The 22,976-nt window shown below is 40.2% G+C and overlaps 4 protein-coding genes across 5 annotated transcripts; 2 read left to right on the forward strand and 2 right to left on the reverse strand.

Moving 5' to 3' along the window:
- The first annotated feature begins 480 nt into the window (after positions 1-480).
- LOC112457026 (IDLSRF-like peptide) lies at positions 481-12,236 on the forward strand. Its single transcript, XM_025019898.1, has 4 exons — positions 481-1,192; positions 5,926-6,054; positions 6,975-7,127; positions 7,478-12,236. Exons 1-4 carry the CDS (start codon positions 1,063-1,065, stop codon positions 7,669-7,671), a joined length of 606 nt encoding a protein of 201 aa, XP_024875666.1. The 5' UTR covers positions 481-1,062; the 3' UTR covers positions 7,672-12,236.
- A 373-nt stretch (positions 12,237-12,609) lies between these two features.
- Positions 12,610-15,018, reverse strand: LOC112457025 (partner of xrn-2 protein 1). Its single transcript, XM_025019896.1, has 7 exons — positions 14,684-15,018; positions 14,435-14,568; positions 13,886-14,306; positions 13,634-13,763; positions 13,254-13,444; positions 12,994-13,170; positions 12,610-12,913 (listed from the first exon to the last, which is right to left on the reverse strand). The coding sequence occupies exons 1-7, from the start codon at positions 14,851-14,853 to the stop codon at positions 12,721-12,723; spliced, it is 1,416 nt and encodes a 471-aa protein (XP_024875664.1). The 5' UTR covers positions 14,854-15,018; the 3' UTR covers positions 12,610-12,720.
- Positions 15,019-15,158: 140 nt separating this feature from the next.
- On the forward strand, positions 15,159-18,519 carry LOC112457019 (conserved oligomeric Golgi complex subunit 2). Its single transcript, XM_025019883.1, has 11 exons — positions 15,159-15,402; positions 15,505-15,732; positions 15,894-16,160; positions 16,232-16,533; positions 16,613-16,730; positions 16,802-17,124; positions 17,217-17,283; positions 17,383-17,563; positions 17,642-17,921; positions 18,035-18,215; positions 18,276-18,519. Exons 1-11 carry the CDS (start codon positions 15,331-15,333, stop codon positions 18,357-18,359), a joined length of 2,103 nt encoding a protein of 700 aa, XP_024875651.1. The 5' UTR covers positions 15,159-15,330; the 3' UTR covers positions 18,360-18,519.
- A 227-nt stretch (positions 18,520-18,746) lies between these two features.
- LOC112457020 (transmembrane protein 183) lies at positions 18,747-21,294 on the reverse strand. 2 transcript variants are annotated; one of them, XM_025019886.1, is made up of 7 exons: positions 20,897-21,294; positions 20,510-20,590; positions 20,271-20,408; positions 20,018-20,156; positions 19,572-19,773; positions 19,219-19,380; positions 18,747-19,124 (listed from the first exon to the last, which is right to left on the reverse strand). In XM_025019886.1, exons 1-7 carry the CDS (start codon positions 20,958-20,960, stop codon positions 18,864-18,866), a joined length of 1,047 nt encoding a protein of 348 aa, XP_024875654.1. In that variant the 5' UTR covers positions 20,961-21,294; the 3' UTR covers positions 18,747-18,863. The 2 variants fall into 2 exon arrangements, with proteins under 2 accessions (XP_024875654.1, XP_024875653.1); XM_025019885.1 differs by having other exon boundaries at positions 20,510-20,593.
- Between the last annotated feature and the right edge of the window lie 1,682 nt (positions 21,295-22,976).

A 22,976-nucleotide genomic window follows, 5' to 3' on the forward strand; every position in this document is an offset into this window, starting at 1 on the left:
AGCACCTTATTGTAACGACAAGCGAAAGTTACCTTAGTTACCTATTTGGCGGAGGCAGGGGCGTAACGGCGAGCCGGGGAGGAGGAAGCGTAATAAGAGAGGACACGCTTGATGTGAGGAGGGAGAGAAAGAGGACAGATATCGGTACGCCAATTACGTGGAGATTTAATGCAATGGCAGAGAAGGTAGGTATACGGTGAAAAAGAAAAAAATACGATTTCGACGTATCTTACCTGTGCGGGCCGCTCGCGTTAGCCACCCCTCGTTTACGCCCCTGGGAGTACGCGACGAGGGGTTGAAATCGATGCGACTGGGCGCAACGGCAAGCGTGGGTGTTCCAGGGTAGACCTGCGATCTCGCGTTACCCGATTGGCCGTATCCGGCGTAACCCAGCGGCCGATTGGTCGGCCAGCCTCCCACGCGTCCTCTCCGCCCTCCCCCTCCCCCCACCCCAGTCACCAACGCGAGCCGGCCGCAGGTGAGATCGCGTGGCGCAGGTGTGTGTTCGCAGGGTTCGCAGTGTAGCTGTGCACCGCTGTGCACCGTCACCGCGCGCCCAACAGGGATAGGTAGCGTATCTTTTCACGGGCGTAAGTGCGAGAAGGAGGTGGCGAGAGCGGACCGGACCAGAGGGAGCGAGAAAGCGGAAAGATTCCGAGAAAGGGCGAGCGAGGTGGGTGGTGTGAGAGCGACCTCGCCGCGCCGTTAACATTCGCGCCCACGCATACAGACACATCGCGCAGCCCGAAGCGGAGCGCTCTCGGGGCGAGGAACCTTGCACGAGCCACCCCGAGGAGTTACTCGAACCTTGGTGGCGCACCAGATACCAACAGGCGAGCGAGCGACCAGGTGATTCTCGCGAGGGTGACGGATACGTCCACCGTCCACCAGATTCGCGTTCGCGAGGAGGAACCAGGGATTCTTCGGGGTGAAGAGAAGAAGTCCACCCCCTAGCGAGAGGTGAAAGAAGGAGAGGAAGCCCTCGACTCGTCGCAGAAGCGGAAAGAAGAAGAAGAAGAAGAAGGAGCGCCTGCCTGCAACTCGCATCCGCTCGAAGCGAGGATGGTACGGAGATTCTGCAACGGTGCGGTTGCACTTGGCATCGCCCTGACGGCCTGCGCCGCTTTTCCGCGCGCCGTCATGGCGATCGACCTCAGCCGCTTCTACGGTCACTTCAACACGAAACGCTCGGGTAAGTCGACGACGAGACACCCTCGAGCACGACGGAGAATTACGGGGGACGGGGGAAAGCTCGAGAAAGCACGATTCCGCGCTGCCGACGAGACCGCGAGTCTCGGGCGCGAAACCGTGTAAGACGATCGTGCGGAAGAAATCGCGCAAAAATAAAATCGCGCGCGGAGAATACGGTCGTTCTATAAGGCACATTATTCTTTTCGGGAAAACACGAAGAATTGCACATACAAACTACAAACGCGTGTTGTACGAACATTACAATTTTAATCAAACTTTCATTTTGAATGATTTTATGAACTGCAGAATGTTCAAGTGAAGATAAAATGCGTTTTAGCGTATTTAAAAAAAATATACGTTATATTTGTTCTAAGTTTATATTTTTATAAAAGTTTGATCGTAAAATATATTTTCTCGCATCCTGCATTCTGCATATATTCGATTTATATAATCGATTGTGTATTTGCAATGTTTTATGGAATTTCTACATTTTCTTACTACAATACGCCAGTATATAAAGTTATTCAAAGAAGTAATCAAATTACCAACATTTATCAAATCTTAATAATCGTTCAGAGCTGTCTTTATTTCTTTTGCTTGAAGTGCTTGAACATCTTGCAATTGAAGTAATATAAAATTAAAAGGATGATTTTATCAATGCATATTTATAATCTACTACTTTTTATGTGCTTTTACATGTTTTCAACAAAATACACGTGTTGGCGTCTGACAAAATTATAACTTTGTTGTAAAGCTGTCATAGTTTAATGACGACAACTTTAATTGTTTATGATAAATTTATACGTGTATTTATACATCTCATGCAATATTGTCGTCAGCTGTTTCTAGAGAGCGTAATATATTGAAGGCATATAAAAGTTTGAGAGGAAACTTAGTCTGTCCGCGCAAACATAGAGTTAACTACTGCAACTGTAGAAACTAAAAAGTTCAGGAAACTGATTTATATAGTTTGTGTAGGGTTGTGCTTTCTAATTAGAGAAAGTTACTGTAGATATATCAATTAGATAAATTAGCTCAGCATGAAACTTTGGAATGAGTTTGCATAATTTTCTCGCATATATTATATATGTCGGAACGCATATAAAGTGTTCCACTTCCATCGTCGTTTAATAATTTCTCGATTTCTTTGATGTCGTCTTGACGAGAATGTTGAATGAAATTATTCATCACATCGATCGGTATATTTTTTACATACTTAATTATCTACTTAAATTATTATGCGATCAAACCGCGAATGATAATTCTATAATAAAAAGAAGTCAAACGCTTGATCCAAGCAAAACTTATGAAAAAAGGTCAACGACCAATAACAAGCACAGAAAGATGTTGGTTAAAGATAAAAACGTATTCACACAATATTATAAGTGATAAGACACATTGTATGTTTCGACTTACTGTAGGTCTTTTTCAGCGCAGTTGAGATGTAATATAAGAATTAAAATAAAGGCTACATAAATAAAAATAAAGCAGATTAATAATAAAAGCTAAAAAGCTAAGTAATACGAAAATTAAAACATATAATAAGAAATAAAACAGTAAGCGAAACAAATACAAAAGTAAACGAGGATGCATCATAAAAAAGCTTGTGATGTATGATGTATCCTCGTTTATTTTTGTACTGTTCTATTTCTTTATTATATGTTTTAATTTCCGTATTACTTAGCTTCTATTATTAATCTTTTTTCTTTTCATTAATTCTACTATGTAGCCTTTATTTTAATTCTCCATATTATATCTCGATTGCTGAAGAAGACTTACAGCAAGTCGAAACGTACAATGTGTCTTATCATTTATAATTCTGAATAAATTTACGTTTTTATCTTTAACCAACACCTTTTTGTACTCGATAATTTTTGTAAACAATTAAAGTTTGTTTAACGTCCGAAATTAACGAAAAGATATGATGTGGTCGATTCGAGTGACAATCGTGAAATGGTTAAGAAGCTGTGTATCATATGAGATATACGTACATATAATATGTAAATTCTCTAGCTTACAGCGAGTAAACATTATATGTACGAGCCCACGCGGGATGCTCGTAAGGGGCACGAAATAGAGAGAAGGCTTCCGGGAGACATTGTCGTTCTTTATGTGCTACCATATGTTTCTCCTGCTTAACATTCATTGAAATTAACGGGCTCGGGGGATTACGATGGAGATGTTCCGTTGAAACTCGCGGCCATATGGGGATCATGTTCTTCAACGCGACGGTTAGCTACGTGCGCGTTTGCTCGGTCAATAACGCGCATACTTAACGCGTACCGAGTCGTATATAGCACGCCAATGACATTTAGAAGCATGCGTTTTTACTCAGCTCGCGGCTATTCAGGGCCGATCCGCCGCAAAGCGGGCTTCATGCGGTCGTTGCATCCCCTGTCTTACCCAAGCCCTCGTTTCTTGTAATTATTCATAAATCTATTTATTTTTCTTTAAAAAAAAATGGTAATGTCACAAAGTTGCGCCGACTACGTTAAAATTTATAACTATATTCTTTCATCGCACCGTGCTTTGATATTAAACATATTATATTCCTGAGCCCCTGTTTCTCGTAATTGTCAAACTGTAGAGTTACTTTGGTTCTGCGGAACTTTTACCATTTTATTTTATTTCGAGAGACACAGTAAAATGTCTATATAGACGACTTGTTTACGCGAATTCATTCCAACTTAAATAAGAGACGAGTAAGGATCAAGTAAAAGATGAAGTCGATGGAAGTCGTGCCCTCGTAAATTCGACGATGAAGCGAAAATTATTTTTAGAGATGAGATATATGTTACTAGATAAGCTTCTATTCATTTTTCACCTTTCGCCGATGGAAGGGGTGAGTTTCGCAAGTCTCGTTAAGTGGATTCGAGCTCGCTTTTAAACTGTTTATAACTTGTATCTTGTATAATATGGAGAGGCGCCAACGAAGTTTCAACGAGTTTATACGTGCGAAAATTCCGTAACGTGCGTACGGGGAATAAAAGTTCGAAGCGCGGGTCGCCGATCGAAATGTTCTTATTTAAAATTGGTCGCATATGTCGCGCCCATCATCCGCGGAGGGGTATTTGCGACAATCTTTTTTTTTTTTCTAATGTCCCCTCGACGATCATTTCATTCAGAATGCATAGAGATCGGGGTTCGCGGTTCCGCGGGGGATGGCGGCTACTCCCCGGGGAATCATTGCATCGTTGTCGATCGGTGAAATGTCCGCAATAACATTGTTGATGAGATACGCCCACGACATGTACGCGACTTGTCTAAACGCAAACAAGGACAAATTGCAACGCTCGTGCAGCAATTATAATAATCGCCTCGCGAACGTTGTTTTAAGTTCAAACGCAATCCTCTCTCTCCCTCTCTTGATATGGGACAGATAACGAATTCCGGATACGACCGGTTGATTAGTAAAATGTTTGCCCGAAACCTAACGTATAAGCGTCCTGTCTAAACAAACACGCGAGAGAAGGAGAACTGCGACGTAATTCTACGCGTAATAACGCTGATGGCGATCGGGGCCACACCGCCGAGTGGGTATAGCCGGTTCGATACGGTTTTTCGATAAACACGCGGCGTGTATAGACATCGAATTCTTTAACGCGGTCAAAATTGACTGTCACGGGGCACTTTGTGGACGCGACACTCCGCGTTTGCGGTGTAAATTACGTTTACGTGCGAAACGAACGTGGGCGATTGTATAACGAGTGTGGCACAATGTTACACAATCGATCGTTCCCATCGTTTTTCGCGCGTGCGAAACGGAAATCGTTTCTCTTGCGTCGGGCGAAAATTCTCATCCGGGATAAAACGTGCGTCCGAACAAACGCGTGGGCGCGTTTATTAAGTCGCTGATATTTTTTTTCTCGTTTAAGTGGAGTGGACGAGTTAAAGGTCTCGCACGTGAGGTATTACAAAACATTTCCTACGAGTTAAAGACAGAAGTTGAAGCTTTTTCGCAGCGTGGTCCTCCTCCGTAAAACAAATAGGACGTCGATCGTTGATCTTCCTGGGAAACAGGACTTCCGACAGCTGTTCCAAGGGTTCTGAGGAAATTTCTTCTCCCTTCTAGGAAGGCTTAACACCTAAAATTTCGCTCTTCTTTTTAGCAGGATCGGTATACATAAAGTTTCTACTCTTTCGAGCGACTTTTATTAAACCTGATAATATTTACCCAGAGCGTTTGTTTCTGTAGAAAATCTTGTAGGGGGAAAGACCTTTAATTGCAGAGCAAATTTTGACGAAGGAAGTTTGGCGGAGTTGATTTTACGAGCTTTATGAAAGAGAGAAGCAAATAATCGATATTACGTGTTTACCAATTCTTCCCGCAGTTCTATCAGATTGAGCGGTTTGCTAATTGATTTTTCAGGACCGTCAACTATATACGCGCGCCGGCTGTTTGTAGCGTGAGCAATGTGGCGATCGCGTGTTCGCTCAATTATCCCAAAAGCCCACCCCGCACGAAGAAGTGGGTGCTGCCGCATTACCAGCGCCGCGCGTATTAATTCCCGTTTCGGATCCCTCGCTTTAATACGTTATCGTCGTAATTTAATCATCCGGCGACCGTCCCACCGGCGAACGTAATCGACTTTCCTGAACATCCATTTCCGCGGAATGAGATTGAGCCGCATGACACACGCGCGCGCGCGCACGTTTCTAATTATTATTTGGAAAAGCATACGCGCTCAGATTACTTGATTCGCTCTCTTCAGAGTTTGTGCGTGTGTGTTTCAGAGGCTTGTCATCCGTACGAACCGTTCAAGTGCCCGGGCGACGGTATTTGCATCTCGATACAGTACCTCTGCGATGGAGCACCCGATTGTCAGGACGGATACGATGAGGACTCAAGATTGTGCACCGCAGGTGAGCTAATTAATTCTGAATTCATTAATTAATGAGATGTAATCGGTAGGGCAGTTCACTGTTAAATATTAAAAGGTTAAATTTAAACCTATACCTCGAGTTAAATAACATTTTGTTATTTTTAACTGTCATGTGTGTGTCGAAATTTATATTATTTTAACACAAAATAGTTATTTTGACTTTTATGGTTTAGTTAAATTAACAATATATTGAGTAGGAGCAGTGGCAACTTATTAATGGTTAAAAATGACGCAAATTGAGTATAATTTAATACTACGAATTTAACAGTATTCATTTAGCATTATTAATTACACATCTCATTCTGATTTGATAAATAAATCACGTTTGCAGCACGTGAAACATACGGTCTAATTTTTAATATATTTTACACTTTTAATGTGATTTTATCCGTCTGTTGGGTTACGGATTGCCGTGTGACCTGGCTGTTAGATATTTTATTATATACACGTACTGGCGCGGATTTCATTTTATGCATACTATATGAGAGAGCGGATATGTGTATCCCGATATACCGCTCGGTGTGGATGCACTCGATGACGTTCCGTGCACCCGCACCGGGCAGCTGTAATACGATAAGGGAGAGCTGTGCCGCTGCACGCGTTCGATGCGTTTACGCAAGATGTTACCTTTTACCCCGCTTTCACCTTTCTACGAGTCGTACCCATAAATATTGGTTAACCAAGATTTTGCTTTCCCTCATGGTTTTTTTTTTTGCTTTATTGATTTTTTGAGGCAACACAGGAAGAAAATTATTCCAATTAAAATTTAAGTGATGTATGTTTATGGGATCGGCGTCCCTGTATTGATCCCCGGTGTACCGGGGATCTTTGTGCATTTTGCATTTATTTCGTCTTATTTTACAGCAGTTACGGAATACCTATGCTTTCACGTTGTTACAGCCAAACGACCGCCCGTGGAGGAAACCGCGAGTTTTCTGCAGTCTCTGCTGGCCAGCCACGGTCCCAATTACCTGGAGAAACTGTTCGGAACCAAAGCACGCGATACGCTGAAGCCTCTCGGTGGTGTGGAAAAGGTGGCCATCGCGTTGTCCGGTAAGTTTCCCAGGTTTAGATTACGACAGGAATCTCGCGGTGCCAAACGCGACCACCCACACCAAACAGGATATCATCGAGCTATCCGCCTCGTTCCCCGATATCACTGTAACGCGGTAAATCTTTCCCACGTATCGGAAATCTATTAAAAGCAGCAATATTGCATTATATAGGACGAAATCGCGAGTATCTTAATCAGACTTCGCGTAAGAGATATCGGTCCGACGAACATTATTAATCTCGCATAGTCAGCGCGATTTATTTGCGCGATATAGTCAGCGCGTCGCCGTCCTATCCTCGAAGGATAGGCCCGCGATCTGGCCCCTGAAACGATCTGTTTCGGCTATCAGAGTCGCAGACGATCGAGGACTTCGGCGCGGCGCTACACCTGATGCGCTCAGACCTCGAGCACCTGCGCTCGGTCTTCATGGCGGTGGAGAATGGCGACCTGGGTATGCTGAAGTCCATCGGTATCAAGGACTCCGAGCTGGGCGACGTCAAGTTCTTCCTCGAGAAACTCGTTAAGACGGGCTTCCTCGATTGAACGGTCACATCCGCCGCCGAACCGCCGCCGTCGTCATCGACGAGGAGCCGCCGTCGTCGTCGCCGCATCGCCGCCGGTGTCACGTCACCGTCGTCGCACCAGCAGTCCCTTCGTCTGATGAAGCCTAAATTATCCTCTCCGCGAACACTTTTATCTTTCCTTCGTCGCGAGTTCTTACACGCAGGATGTAGCCTGTCACTTTTCTTTTCCTTCCTATCCTTCTCGAATCTTTTGCTCTCGCTTCAACGCGACGAGCGCGATCACGAGCACCGGGATGATCGTCGAGATCTGGCGTTAGGAAGCGAATGTCCGAATTTTCTGCATGACGAGTGATCAGGCAGGTTTCCGTTTCACATATCTCGTAAGCTCTATCACGTTTGGATTATTTCATCACGCGCGTCAAGCGTATCGCTGATCCACTTAGAGAAAAACGCAATAATCAGGACTGATAATTAATGTGCCACGCATACTCTCGGACCAGTTTTAATTACGTCGCGATTTGAATTCGCATATATATCATTAGGAAAAGCATAATCGAGGGATTGAAAAACGTATTAGGTTCTCTGTACGATCTGTAATTTAATATTCCCTCTTTAACTTCTCAAACTGAAACGTCTTATGACGAATAACGTGTTACTTACAATTAGCCTACTTTACTTCCTCTAAGCTTTAGTGATCCTGGATAACATTATCGGATTTGAATGTAAATGTTTTGCTACGCTTTGACAGAATCTCTTACGTCTCTCGTTTCCCTTAGCTGCGCGTCGAGGCGCAAGCCTTTCTCGTGTGAACAAGTAATGAGCTTTTATCCGACCTATCTCTAAAATATTGAGCTTCCTCATGTATCTTGTAACTACTTCGCTACAGAGTACTCTCACTCTCGTGTGCACGTGCACGCTGCTTCGCGTGTCCCGGTTTTATTCGAGCCGTGTCTTTAATATGCGAGCACGTACACGGTAGGTATCATCTCGCATAAGTGATGAGACATCGATGACAATCCTTCGCGATCGGCAGTGGCGTAACAATCCGACGGTTGTGCATTAAAACTTTGAAACTTAGCGTTGAAACTTTTACTTAAAGTACGCGAGTTATTTTCGCGAAGACTTATTTTATGATTAACGCTTGAAATGTTCCTTTTTATGAGATTGTAATTCAGGTAAAATGTCTACGTGATAAATTAAAATTCTTAAACTTAGTCAAAGGGATTCTCTCGGCGAGATTGCTACCTTCAAGCTTCAAACATGAAAAACTTCACGAGATAAAATTCTCAGGAAGTAATTACGTTCGAGCACGGCAGGATGATTTTTAATCAGAATCGCGATACTTCGGAAAGGTCGTGCGGAAGAAGCCGATAATGTTAATACAATGCCATAAAAAAAATTGGCTCCCTCAGGAACAACTTTATGTTAATTGCGGATGCACAACTATTGAATCTAGATGTGCTCCGGTTGGTTTAGGGACGAGGGATTCTAGGTATCCTTAATTACTTCTGCATATTTGTAAAAGGATCGTGTAAAGGGATAACGATTGTTCTCGATTACTCCCCTGGGGCATCCTTTTAAATCGTACTTTCCGACGGCGCTGTGCAATTTCCGTTGCGATTACAGAATAATATTGTGGATCAGTGAGAGATTTTATTCACGACAGCTTTTATTCGGACAGGCGATTACTGCTGAAACAATATATTGATTTAAACCAACGTTTTTTTGCGCGTGCGTATTTTTTTTATTTTTTTTTTATTTTAACTTCGTCTCGCGTTAAATTTCGCGAGACCGCGGCGAACAAAAAAAAAAATAAATAGGAAAGAAGATGAAAGTAGCAAATCCCGTGCCGAGGAAGTTCTCGGTTTATTCGGTATTTTCACCGCATCTAATTGAACCAAATTGTAATTCTTGTCTTGATTAAGGTGGTATCCCTATGGAGGCGGACGTAAGACAAGATAAAGCAGCTTTGTTTAATTAACTTTGCAAAACGATGCGGTGGGAATACCGATCCTTCTTCAAGTTAAGAGGATCAGGTGCTTTTGATTTCTCTCAGTGCAGCCGTAAACGTCACGCAATCGTAACACACAATGCGGCGATGTTGAAATGGGTACAAAAGAGTAATAGGGAGAAAAGGAAGAGGAAGAAATGGAGCATCGCGTCGCGTTCTTTCAGGGTATGACGCGCATTTTACTTATTAGGAGAAAGAGAGCAAGATATATATATATAATGCTAGCGTATGATATTTTCATTACGGCAACACGATACATATCAGTACACATACATATCAGTAAATTATATTTAAAAAATTATATAGATATATTATATACATATATATGTATATATAGAAAGATATATATATATATATGATGAAGAAAGTAACGGGGTTCATCGGATTCTCTCGAGGTAGCGTTTCCCGTCGCGCTTTCCTTTTAAGTACTTCGAAGAGAGAAAAATTAACGCGTTATTAATTTCTATATATACACACATATATACACATGCACATATATATAATATGTATAAATTGTGCAATTCGCGACAATCGAGAAATCGCGGACGGGCGCGAGTCTGACGAGATCCCCTCTTTTTTTTTACCTCGAGAGAATACATCCCCCCTCGCGGGATGAGTAACGACGTAACATATCATACTTACTAAGCGTATCTTTTAATCGATACAAACGATACATTGAGACATATCTTCTAATTAATGTAACTTAAGCGAGTTTAGAAGTATATAAATATTATACATATATATATACATAGCGGATACATATCAACAGAGAAATCACTCTTTTATCAGATGGTAGATAATATTTTGGTATATAAAAATGAAAAAAAAAAGTTTAATATTCCCTCCAGATGTCAATTACGGTCCAAAGTAGGGCCTGGACCGAGGGCAAAATCCGAGGGAACTTGTGTGTTTTAGCGAACAACCGAACGGGGCATCAGACCGAGGGGTCATGGCGCGCCGCGACACCCCTTTCTCTCTTTCTCTCTCCCCCGCCCCCATCTCCGCATCTCCGCCGCGTGCCTTGACCCTTTGGCCCCAATATTTCGAGTCGTAAGTCATAAAGGTCAAATCTATCTCCCCCGAGAGCGGCAGACCGGAGTTCCACCAATATCTGATATACATATATATGCCACGTTTCGGAGGCGCGTTACCCATCGTCTTGGAATGATGAGAGATTATATTTTCCTCTCTTCCTCCCTTCCACTCCTCTCCCCCCCCCCCGAGTTTTATTATTATAATTTACACGTGTTGCAGATATTTCGAAAAATGGACGAAGCTGGTTTGTCAATTTGGTATTCTCTCACAGACTGTCTTATTGTAAACGTTAAATTAAGTTCAAAAATGCATTTATTTTTATTCCTATTGGACTTTCTGTAGACCTGTCGATCTTGATTGACTGATCCTGATTTAAAATTTCAGACACAGCGACACAGTTGGTTTCGGGAAAATTGTCGATCCGTCCACAGCGTTTCGGTAATGAATAATGCGGTTGATCGGGGTTTCTACCGTGCCCTTTGGCATTATTATCCCAATGATAACGAGGCGCTGAATGTAAATGGACGGGCTGAAAGTGACGTATCGCAAAAAGGAAGGCTACGACACGTTGTATTTCCTGCATACGGGAATTAATCGCTTTCGAAATTGCGTAACGTGGTGAAACGGGATTGCGATAAAAACAGTCTACGTTAAATGATAAAGCGGCAATGTTCCCGCACGCGCGTCTTTTTACCCGCACCAACAAATTTAGCAGCTCGCTAAATTCGTTCCGCGTTACATTCGAATCCAATTTCCGACAGACCCTTTGTACCGCCGCGAAATGTATTGAAAGGTTCCGAGGAAAAATACAAATAACGTCAAGCACAGAGTTTACGAAGCATTCTTTCCCGTAAATTCAACCACGCGCGGTGGCTGACGGTTGCGACGGCTCTTGTGAAAATATTTCACTCCGGCTATTATGCGCGCGAGACAGCACGGTCAATTAATTAACTAACGAGAAGATGCTTTTTCTTTTATATACGTTCACATACACGTCGCACGCGTTGTTTCGTTGCTCTCGTTGCCCATTTACATTGCTGCGTTCCACCGCCGTTGTAATATGCGTACGTAGCTAAGTAGACGTTAAGTTAATCAATAAATCGAAGTGATTATATAGGAGACGCATGTAATCTTCAACCTTGTCATTTCAAACCGATGGCACGCATATATATATATGCATATATACGCGACCTATATGTATAAAAAGAAAAAAAAACAGAGAACCTATTGACCATTTTAATTATTCAGAGATTTCAACGATGTGATAATGTACTAAAATGTCACGCACCATGTCGTATTATCTGTATATGTTACCTTTCGACTTCTGATTGTTCTACTGCCAAAGCGTTTCTTATTATACGTCATGTTTACCACGGCAATCTGCGACATACTCTGTACACTGTATAAAGTAACCATCCGCTTCTTAAGGTTTTGTACTTCTTCTCTATTTGATTGAACGCCAAGCGCTCTTGGGATAATAATTTTGTCGTGCGAACAGTTATATAATTGTTAAATAAAGCGAACGTTTCTTCTCTTAAGTTTTAATTGCTAGTGCCTCCAATTATCGCACCGTGCCACACCGATTTCACCGTGTGTGCGAGTGTATACATTTGCATTTATCTGAATTCGCAGGTCACGCCTGTATAGAATCGCAAATTTCAGAAGATTGCTTTTTACCGTATCTCACCCCTTGCATTCGTTTGGCGATTCAATTTTACTGGCGACGTGGCGCGGTATTCCGATTCTATATAACGTATGGCTTTTCCATTCGGCGGAAATACTGTGTGAATCGAACGAATCTCGCTACTTCGAATTTGCGTGCTAGAAGAGTATCGATTGGGACGTCGACGATATCACTTCAAATAGCTTGTTTTTTTGGATCGTTTAAACAATAAAATATTACGGAAAGACTTCTGAAAAAGAGATTATCTATTTATTTTCCATACATCTATGTGCTACATCAATGTCACAGAAGGTATCGTTCGACCACATATCGTTTATTTATCGTTATTTATCGTTTATTCATATGTCCATAGAAGTTGGCAACGAAACGACCTTTTCGTCGGTCGGTTTTACCAGTTCGTATTTCTCGGTGACTCCGCCAAGACTATTCAGTTCCCTGACCAAATTCCATATATCGAGTTTACGTGAGACTTTCAGTTTTCGTTTATCTTTATCGTAGCTGCACGACTTGAGACCCATTGTTCGTGCAACCCTGAAACAGATCGGGGCATTATTACCAGACTTAAGCGGCATTTCTTGCAAACATCATGTAACTTATAAAACGGTACATACTGATGAATCAGCATTCTGTCTTCCTTGGGAAAATCCAGAAACATAATATCGCTATTCATACAATCATCTTTTTGTAAAAGATCTTTAAACAGTTTTCGACATTTGGCTTTCACTTCGTCTGCCTTGTAAGAATTTGTTTTCAAGCCAAGACCCTCTCGATTTATTTGTGACTTGACCCTAAAAATAGAATAAAAATGGAAGAGAATAAAGGGGAAAAATGAGAATTTTCTAGAGACTAAGGGACGTTGTCGGTTACTAACGTCGCAGACATAGGTTCCATAATACCCTGCTCCGATTTTCCAAGACCACCGCCGGACCAGCCCATTATTTTCATCAGCTTCTTTCCAACGCAATTAGATACTTTCCAATCGTCGTCGGGGGTAGAATCCTGTGGTTTTATTTCCTCTGCTGTTACAGTTACACGCGACTTTGAATCCGAATCTTGCTTAACCTGAATTTTAAAATATATAAAAATACTTAAAAGGAAAGAGAACGAAAACTGTATACAAGGGGATGAAAAACATCTTTATTTCGCTATAATTTATTATAGAATAACATAAAATAGGTACCAATGATGTACTAAGAGATCTTTTTAAGACGGCTCTATTCAGATAAAGATACATGTTTATTTTTTCTTTACCTTAACCGTATAGCAGTGCTTTTGTAATTTTTCTAATGCAATGGTGGCTGCTTCTTTTTTGGCTACTTTCTTATTAGAGTTGATGCTGCAACCCAACTGCTGTGATTTAGCAATATTAAGAGAGCATTCCCTGAAAAGAGACATAATTAGGAATATCCCTTGATAATTTTTTAATGTTAAATTTATATAACATGTACACGTACACACACATAGAGCACGTGTCTTTAAAATATAGTACAAAGATATGCTCACCAGCCTTTTTCTCCTTTCTTAGAGTAGTTGTACTTTAAGGCCACACCAGATACAGCGGCTGAAACGTCTAATATAGTATGCACATTATCACCCGGTCTTTCTAACAGAACGATATCTCTACATAAATCTCTACATAAATCTTGATCTTTCAATGATACGTCTTCCTCTGTCTTTAATCTTTTGGACAGTCTTTCCTCGATATCAGGATTTTTGCATGGCTGATAGTCATGACTGATTTCGTTGGATACAGATTCTTTTATGGCATTAGGAGGCAATGTCTTCATAACGTCGAGCTTTTTATTTTTCTTGGAACGTTTTTTATTTTTATAAGATTGATCCATATGATTGGCTGTGTTTGGTATATGATTAGGCGTGTTCGGTACAGATCTTTCTGTGACAGTAGATGTTTTAGCGGCGCATCCTGATACAAAAATATCTCAATATAATCGTCACATAGATCACGAGTCATAACGGACACCGTGTACAATACAAATACGAAAAAAAAAAAACAAAAAAAAATACAAGTCAACTCACAATTTTTCTTTATACCTTTCACCTTAGAACTAGCTGCCTGTGACGCTTCCACAAACGTTCTTTGCAACTTTTTCTTTTGCTTTTCTCTATATTCGGCCGCGACGTCCTGCGACAATTCCTTCACTAGGTCCATCGTTTCTTGCGGATATCTGCAACGAATTTGTACAAACTTACAAACTGGGAAATGTAACGCCCGCATCGTCGTGTTTGTGATCACTGATGCAATAAGGCGAGAGCAAAACATGCGTAATCAGATATCGCTACCTGCATCCTAACAGTTCGACATTGACGAACACTTGGGCTAAACAAACGAGCACGTCCTCCGAGAACTTGTCCTTGTGGGCGAGCAGAAATTTACGTCGCAGCTCCCAGTGCTCGTCGGACTCGTATTCCACCTTGTGCTGCTCCACGTCCCAATCCTCGTTCACGCTCATCTCTCACCGCTACAAATTTTCGGCAACAATGCTACACACAATTTAATGTCTTCGATCAATAAACGCGCTCTGGGAACCACACAAATAGGTTAGAATATATTTGTTTATCCGAAAATACAGGATGTTCCTCGTAGTAGACGGAGGGACGTATGAATTATGAATGAGAGACCATCACACGTAGCGACGTCGAAGAACAAGCGTGACTCCGCGCGACAGCCAATCGCCTCTCCGCTTCCTCGGAGGTGTCGGAACGTGATTGGCTGTCGCGCGATCGAGATGCAATATTGATTTTTAACGCTCGGTGCGATGTGAGCTTTATGCAGCTGTGGATGCGGGAGGACGTCAAACTGTCACGTCACAAATGTCACGATACGAGGGTTAGCGGCGGCGAGATTTTTAATATCGGGTGCAATTGGGATTGCGATGACGATCGTCAATTAGATCCTCGAGCGAGAGAAACGGTGTAAATATTCAATTATGTCTAACGGCAATATAACCTTACCGAAAGCCCCGAAGGACCTGTGCTTCTCCGAGCTCGATTTCGTACAGGTTCGACAAGTTCTTTTTTTCTTTTCATTTACGCAATGTTTACGGTGTTTACGAGATGTAAATTTAATTTTCTTTCCCCCGTCCCTGCGCTCGCCGTCGTAGGAGAATTTCGATGTCGACACTTTCCTGCAAGATCACAGGAAGAATGGCAAACTGGAGACGATGCGGGATGATCTTGGCATGTACTTGAAGTTACTGAGATCGGCTATGATCGACCTGATTAACCGGGATTACACGGATTTCGTGAACCTGTCTAGCAACTTGATCGGACTGGACAAGGCCATCAATGACCTGCAAGCGCCGCTTGGACAGTTGAAGGAGGAAGTTATGGTAAAAAATAGAAAAGTACACACTTGAAATCGATATCTGAGATTGTTTAAAGATTCAACGAGTTATATTTTACAATCAGATCAGAGATCGGACACAGGAAATCTTATTTTACATATCTGTAATATTTATTTGGATCGAATGACAGAATTTTGTTTTGGCAGCAAGTGCGACAAGCTCTAGACGATGAGATTACAGCCATTTCGGCTAATTTGAATGACAATTTAAAGATAAGGGAACGTAAGCAAAGTTTGCACAGCTTGCAACACGTGTACAAGTCGCTGAGAAAACTCACCTCCATATTATGCATGAAAACGTTTATGGAAAACCCCACGAAGATCGACGTTCTGGAACAGGCTGCGATTGAATTGAACCAATTGAAATTCCATATGTCTAGGTGTAAATCAGATATCTCGGCCGATCAAGAGAAGGTACGTATTTTTAGAAACAAAATGATGATGCATCAATAGTCAAATAAATCAAAACGATTATTTTATAATAGGAAACCATCGAATTAGAAAGCTTATATCTAACGTGCCTGAACGAGTTGTTCCTAGCGTGTATACACGAGAAGAATTCAAACTTGGCGATCCGTTGCCTCAGAATTTATCTCACGCTCGACAAAATAACCAACGCCGAAGAACTGGTCAGACACGAGCTTGTAAGGCCATTAATATACAATGTGATTAACGAGGAGAACCTTCAATCTGATCCGCTTGGTCTGCAAAGCATTTATCACAGATTACTGAACATTCTAGATGTGGAATTAAAACAGTTATTAGATATCACGTTACATCCTGAGAGGTACATTATGAGTTACATTTGATCGAGCATATATAATTATTTATTTATAAATACACTGATCATTATATCGGCGTTGTAGAATGTCCGTGAAAGGATTTAATTTTCTGGTGAACAGTTTTTGGGTTGAGATCGAGGAAAAGATCGAGCAATATATAAAGTCCATTTTTGCCCCGGGAGATCCAGTACTATTTCACAAAGTATGAAAAATATTTGAAATTTGTGTTAAGGTATAGAAATGTATATCTCTCAAGTTAACGTTAAATTTTAGAGGTATACAGCCACGTTAGAGTTTTTAACGAAATTGGAGATGGAGTGTGTTACGCCTGAAATTTTGGCGGCATTGAAGAATCATCCACAATACAAGAGTTTTCTCAAGAAATGGAATCTGCCGGTGTACTTTCAAATACGATTTCAAGAGATAGCCGGCAGCGTGGAGGCAATGTTAGCTGAGCCAGTATCGCCGGACTCGGTCAAAGGTAGTCTGATTTCGCTGACGCAAAAAGATTTCTCCCTTTATGCAACCGATGTGGTTTGGGATAATCTGCTAAGGATTTGGGCTGACGACATCTATTTGTATCAACTGTTCCACAGGTGAGCAACTGTTCTGCAATTCTGCCTGTGATAATAATTTCTATTGCAATTCTAACGTTTTTATTAAACTAACGCATTGTTATTGTTATCAGATTCTGGAAACTCAGTCTTCAAATAAGCTCGAGGTATCAAACTTGGTGTCAGAGTGCAATGAAACAAGTATGTTTTCACATTTAGCTTATTACAATGCGACATTGATATACAACTTTAGTTCTTGATATTTTCATGTACAGAGAGTGACCAATTTTGTGCTTATAGGTATGGCCAGTGATAAATGAAACTAATAATTCAAGTGACTCAGAACGTTCCACGAGATTAAACTTTCTAGTATATTTGTATAGTGACATAGAAAAATTGATAAATGCCCTTCCATCTTTCCTACAAATGGTGCAATCAAAAATTAAAGACGAGAATGTTACAGTATCAAAATTATTAGAAGGTAATATGTAAGCACGAATTTTCTAAAAATAATACATTATATAATATTAAATTTATCTCACCTTGATTCGTATTTTAGATTCTTTAGGTGAAACGTCGAAGAGTCTAGCTAATCTTTTACCTTTAGTTACGAAAGAAATTGTAAATGAGCTTTCAGAGCAATGTGTAACGCACTTGAAACAAGTCAGCGACATTCCTCGATTATTTAGGAGAACAAAGCGAGACGTGCCAACTAAACCTTGTCCTTACGTAAAGAGTGCGATGGTCCCTCTTACTAATTTTTATACAGATTACAACAAGATCATTCCCGAAAATATTCTTCTTTGGTTAGAGTTAACTTTATCTTCGTTAACAGAAAGGTAAACGATAAATTTATTTCTCCAACAATATTGTCATTAAAAAAATCTGAAAATGTATCAAAACAATGTAAAATTTATTATGCATACAGTAGAAATAGTTAATTTTGTTTTAGCTATTTATTATTCGTCACGGATGTGTTAACGTCTGTGCAAAAGACGGAGGAGAGTTTAAGGAGGTTGAAAAAGATTCGTGATAAATCCACTGGAATTCTTCCTTCAGAACCACAGGGAATTAGCGACGACGAAAAGATACGTATTCAGCTTAAAGTGGACGTGGACGGTTACACAAATATGGTAAGGAAATATGCACATTTAAAATAAATTTTCATGTCTAATTTATTCATTTATTTATAGGTCAAAGATCTTAATATCTCAACTACCAACATACATCACCTGCAGGAATTGGTAGATGCTGTAGAAGCGGCTGTTAAAAAATGAAATTTAACAATAATCTTTAATTGTGTCGCAAAATGTGCCAATTCAGGAGTAACCCAAAGACGCCGTCTTATCAATTACATCATTGTAAATCGTCCGTCACTGTAACAATAAAAAGCTTCGAAAATAGAATAACATTTCGTATTCGAGCTGTCACAATCAAGTTGAATGTTTATGATTTATAATCGTATGTGTAAGAATTTCATTTTGTTGTACATATTCCTCCTATACAAAAATGTACATAAAGCGTCTTTGCACAAAATTTGCATTGTCTCTGTTTTATTATTTGCATTTTTTATATTTTCTCAAATTATGTTATTATGATTTAATTAAGAAATTATTCATAAATCATGAATCGTTCATGAATATCTGATGAAAAAGAGAAAGGTATTAATTCAAACAACTTTGCATTTGTTGCGCGTTGATATATTTGTCTTTACAAAATTTAAAGGCTTGTCTATTTTCCCAATGTAATACACAAAATATAAGAGCAATCTGTAATAAATTCTAGTCCCACGAGTCACTTTGGGGCAATTCGATCGTGTAGCTCACGTCCTGATGAGGATAGGCAGGATCCCACCAATTCAAGATACGGTAATTGATAACGTTACGGAGTACTACTTGATTTGTAAATGTACCGGGAGCATCCGACGTTCCGAATCCAAGTTGAAGTCTGCGTTCTCTGAAGCCGGGCATTAGATTCTCAGATACTGTTTGCAGGACTAATCCGATCACAGGTGGTAACATACTATACTTTAAACAAGTCACCTACACATAAGTCATTAAACGCATTAAAATATATTACTACAAACAAAAATTAATTTCATCAAAAATCTACGAACGAGTCTTTTATGTTACACACCCTAAGCACTTTGCAACCTTCCTCAGGATTAACAGCTACATCTTCCAATGTATCGAGAAATTCGGTTTTTCTACCATCACGTTGCTTACATTGGTTTATAGAGCTGTTGCGTGTTTTGGAAACTTCCTTCAACTTAAAATAGAAATACCATACTTTCACCTCCTAAAACACACAACATTAAGTATTATCATGCGGCGTGAAGTAAAGGATGACAAGTCGTCCAATATAATTACACAATTGCTAGACACCATTTTACATAATTACATAATTTAAGATTTATATACAAAAGAACAGCTATACGTTTACTTGAGCTTAAGAGTTTAAATGCGGATAAAGAGTTATTCGCAATTTACTTTACTCCACATGAGAGTGCATTTTCTTTTCACAAGAGAATGCGGCTCGTCCTGTCGTAAGTAAGACATATCGTCTCCTTCCCCTTCCGGCGTTCTAAAATAACTGTAATGCAATGCCCTGATAACACAAGCTCTTAATCCATGTAATCTCATACATTGTGGCTGCAAGCGCTCCGGCAAGTTTGGTACGAATTTGTAATATCTAGAATTACAATCTGATTTTAAATTATTGTACAGTCATATAGCTGCAATGTACAATTATATATCATATTTACCATATTAAGAAATAAATATAAAATGTTACATTTTAGAACTATTAATCTACTTAAAAAGTAGTATTAAAGACAAACAGAATAAAAAGACAATAATTTGAAAATAATCTTTAAAAAGAAATTCACACATTTTAGTTCATATAACATTATCAGACTGTACAGTAAAGTACTTACGATCTGTATAAATGGAACCAAAATTTTCCAGTGGTGGTTACATAGTAAGAACTTCTGCAAATACTTGCAAACTTTCCAACTGCTTCAGGCTGTATATATTCCGAGATAATAAACCATATGTCCAATGGATAGTCGATTCCTATTAAACAAACGAAGTATTTTTGTTACATTTTATCATATATGATACTTTGTACATTTATGATGCAATCGTTAGAAAAAATGTTCGTGTTTAATTAAAACGCATTTCATTTACCTTCATCTTCATCATTATCCTTTTGACATTTCGATTTCCTTCTATTCCTTCTTCCTCTTGTGTTATCTCTTAATAAGGTCTCTTCATCTGTTTCATCCCATACTGGTTTCTCTTCTTCTTTCGTCGCTTCTTGTTTCACTAAATAAAATTTCAATAATAGAATTGAAACAACAAGCTATAATACTTATCCAACAAAATAGTTCAGTAAAAAGTGTGAGGTAAATAAGTTATCTTCTAACCTTCATTAGAGACATTTGTAACTGATTTCTTGGACCTTGCATGTATCCGTAATGTATTAGCAAAGTCGTCAATGGTCACATCTGCTGTAAAATATCAAAACAACAATTATTTATAGGGAAACACAAATGTGAAAAGTAAATTTAAAAAAAATTTATATATATAGTCTTTTATACGACAAAACATTTGTTCAGCTTCTCGCTGTTCTAAATTTTCACATTCAAGATTAAATAAACGTTATATTCGTGTTTATTTCATTTTTCAGAGCCATACCAAAGAACATTTAGCCTTCTGCATTTTGAGATAAAATTTCGTACGCGGTGCAGGGTGCAGGGACAAGTAAATTTACAACGCGATACGTATAAGTGGTGTATACAAGAGCACTTAACCTCCTACAAGATTGTCAGTCCTCGTCTCACTCCTCCGGCCCGCCTTCTTTCGCAGAGCGGACATCGTGCGTGTCAATGCGTTTCAACGTGGCGCAATTAAAGCGTGCTAATTAATCAGGTACGCATTACGAGGAAATGAGAGATCTATGTACAAGTATATACACTAACAACGCTGCCGTAGGCAATAGGCTATCGCGCTCATCACGCGACACTGATCCGACCGATCGCACGATCCCGCATCGCGGATCCCCTCGCTCGCTCGCACGCTCCGCGACTCTCATAACCGCCGTCGACGAACGTTATCGGAAGGTGAAAGCATCGCGACGAAACATAATATCAAATCACGACTGTCACATCGGGACGTCAGGAGAAGCACATCATGGCGACGCAGCGGCCAATTCCGGCCTTCCATTGTCGAAATTGCATATTAGATATTTGACATATAATATAAATATATAAAATAATAAATAAGTATCTATATATAATATCTATATATTTAATTCATATCAGGATCATAAAGGAAAAACTGACTGCTGTGTGAGGCAAGCGTATGGCATTTATTGTTAAAATGAGACAAATACATAAACGCGAAAGTAAAAACGAGACGTGTAGTGACGCCGCGGCGCTTTTGAAGTTGCCGCGCGGCGCGCGGGAAACGCGGGAAGCGCCTCCGCCATATTGATGACGTATAACCTTCTCCTTCCATGTCCATTTCCAGAAAGCGGCTGACACGGAACGGATCGGCTCCGGAACGAGCGACGTCGCGACTCATTCAATTGGTAAGTATAACACATATTAATCTTGCATGCATTATATTCACTGCGGTATCTATCGCGTAACATAGATTTAGCGCTCGGGTATTGATATTTCTTAAAAATACGTATTCCGCGATACTTGTCCGGCCGAAGGCGCGTCGCACGAGCAAAGTGACGATCGTATTTTCGAGTGTCGTGCCGCGAATATCGCGGATATTTGCCAATAATATTAATACGCTATTCGCTAGAATGCGAAAGAACAATTGTAGTAATAAGCGAGTTAGTAAATATTTGATTTTTCAAAGTTCGGAGAAAAATCATGATCGCGAACTTAAGTTGGCTACGGAACGCGTAGCGACGCCGCAGCGCTTTTGACGCGTGAAGTTGCCGCGCGGAAACGAAGCGCCTCCGCCATATTGATGACGTACTCCCTTCCCTTTCATTTCCAGAGAGTGGCGGACACGAAACGGATCGGCTCCGGACCGAGTGGCGTCGCGAATCATTTAATTGGTAAGTTTGACACATATTGATCTTGCATGTATTATTCACTGTGGTATCTATCGCGTAGTATAGATTCGACGCGACGCTCGGGTATTATAATGATTCTTGAAAATACGTATTCTCTCCGCGATACACACACACACTTGTTCGGCAGAAGACGCGTTGCGAGGGTAATCGCGAAAGCGATCATATTTTCGAATGTCGCGAATATCGAGGACGCGCCGCGACGCCGCGCGCCGCGACGCTTTCGGTACAAGAAATTGCCGAACAGGAGACGATGAAGCGCCTTCGTCATATTAATTACGTTCTCTTTTTATTTTCAGAACGCGACGAATACGAGACGGATCGGCTCCGAAACGAGTGGCATCGCAACTTATTTAATTGGTAAGTATATACATATATATATATATATATATATATATATATATATATATATATTGGTATATATATTATATGTATATTTTTTTAACATGTGTATATATTATAAAGTGATCTGAAAACGACACTGCGCAAATAAATATTTATTTCCGTCAGTAACAATTATTAATAAAACATTATAGATTATTAAATGCTTATCTCGCGATCTGATACATTTGGTCTTCGCTTCCTTAATTTTGGCTCTTCTTTTTTTCCGTATTGTTATTTCTTCGTGGCACTCACATCTGTTTTCTAAAACAATGAAAGTATCATACAAGATATGGCAAAAAGCGAAAAAGCAATATTGCTTGCTTGCTTACACACCACTTTATTAAGTATTTAATTTAGGACGAATATATGGGGAAGAGGTTAAAAGAAATACATGCTTAAAATAAAAATAAAAAAAT

The sequence above is a fragment of the Temnothorax curvispinosus genome, unplaced genomic scaffold (genome assembly GCF_003070985.1).
Source record: "Temnothorax curvispinosus isolate PA1 unplaced genomic scaffold, ASM307098v1 QBEX01007415.1, whole genome shotgun sequence".
NCBI classification, from domain to species: Eukaryota; Metazoa; Arthropoda; class Insecta; order Hymenoptera; family Formicidae; genus Temnothorax; species Temnothorax curvispinosus.

Bases quoted from the DNA above. Each gene is read 5' to 3' on its own strand.
- LOC112457026 (XM_025019898.1), top strand. From the start codon at position 1,063: ATGGTACGGAGATTCTGCAACGGTGCGGTTGCACTTGGCATCGCCCTG. The intron at 1,193-5,925 runs GTAAGTCGACGA...TGTGTGTTTCAG, and splicing joins CTTCAACACGAAACGCTCGG to AGGCTTGTCATCCGTACGAA. The intron at 7,128-7,477 runs GTAAGTTTCCCA...TTCGGCTATCAG, and splicing joins GGTGGCCATCGCGTTGTCCG to AGTCGCAGACGATCGAGGAC.
- LOC112457025 (XM_025019896.1), bottom strand. From the start codon at position 14,853: ATGAGCGTGAACGAGGATTGGGACGTGGAGCAGCACAAGGTGGAATAC. The intron at 14,569-14,683 runs GTAGCGATATCT...AATTCGTTGCAG, and splicing joins GTCGAACTGTTAGGATGCAG to ATATCCGCAAGAAACGATGG. The intron at 12,914-12,993 runs GTATGTACCGTT...GATCTGTTTCAG, and splicing joins GACAGAATGCTGATTCATCA to GGTTGCACGAACAATGGGTC.
- LOC112457019 (XM_025019883.1), top strand. From the start codon at position 15,331: ATGTCTAACGGCAATATAACCTTACCGAAAGCCCCGAAGGACCTGTGC. The intron at 16,731-16,801 runs GTATGAAAAATA...GTTAAATTTTAG, and splicing joins ATCCAGTACTATTTCACAAA to AGGTATACAGCCACGTTAGA. The intron at 17,284-17,382 runs GTATGTTTTCAC...TTGTGCTTATAG, and splicing joins GTCAGAGTGCAATGAAACAA to GTATGGCCAGTGATAAATGA.
- LOC112457020 (XM_025019885.1), bottom strand. From the start codon at position 20,960: ATGTCCGCTCTGCGAAAGAAGGCGGGCCGGAGGAGTGAGACGAGGACT. The intron at 20,594-20,896 runs GTTAAGTGCTCT...GATATTTTACAG, and splicing joins GACTGACAATCTTGTAGGAG to CAGATGTGACCATTGACGAC. The intron at 20,157-20,270 runs GTAAATGAAATG...TTTGTTTAATAG, and splicing joins GGATAATGATGAAGATGAAG to GAATCGACTATCCATTGGAC.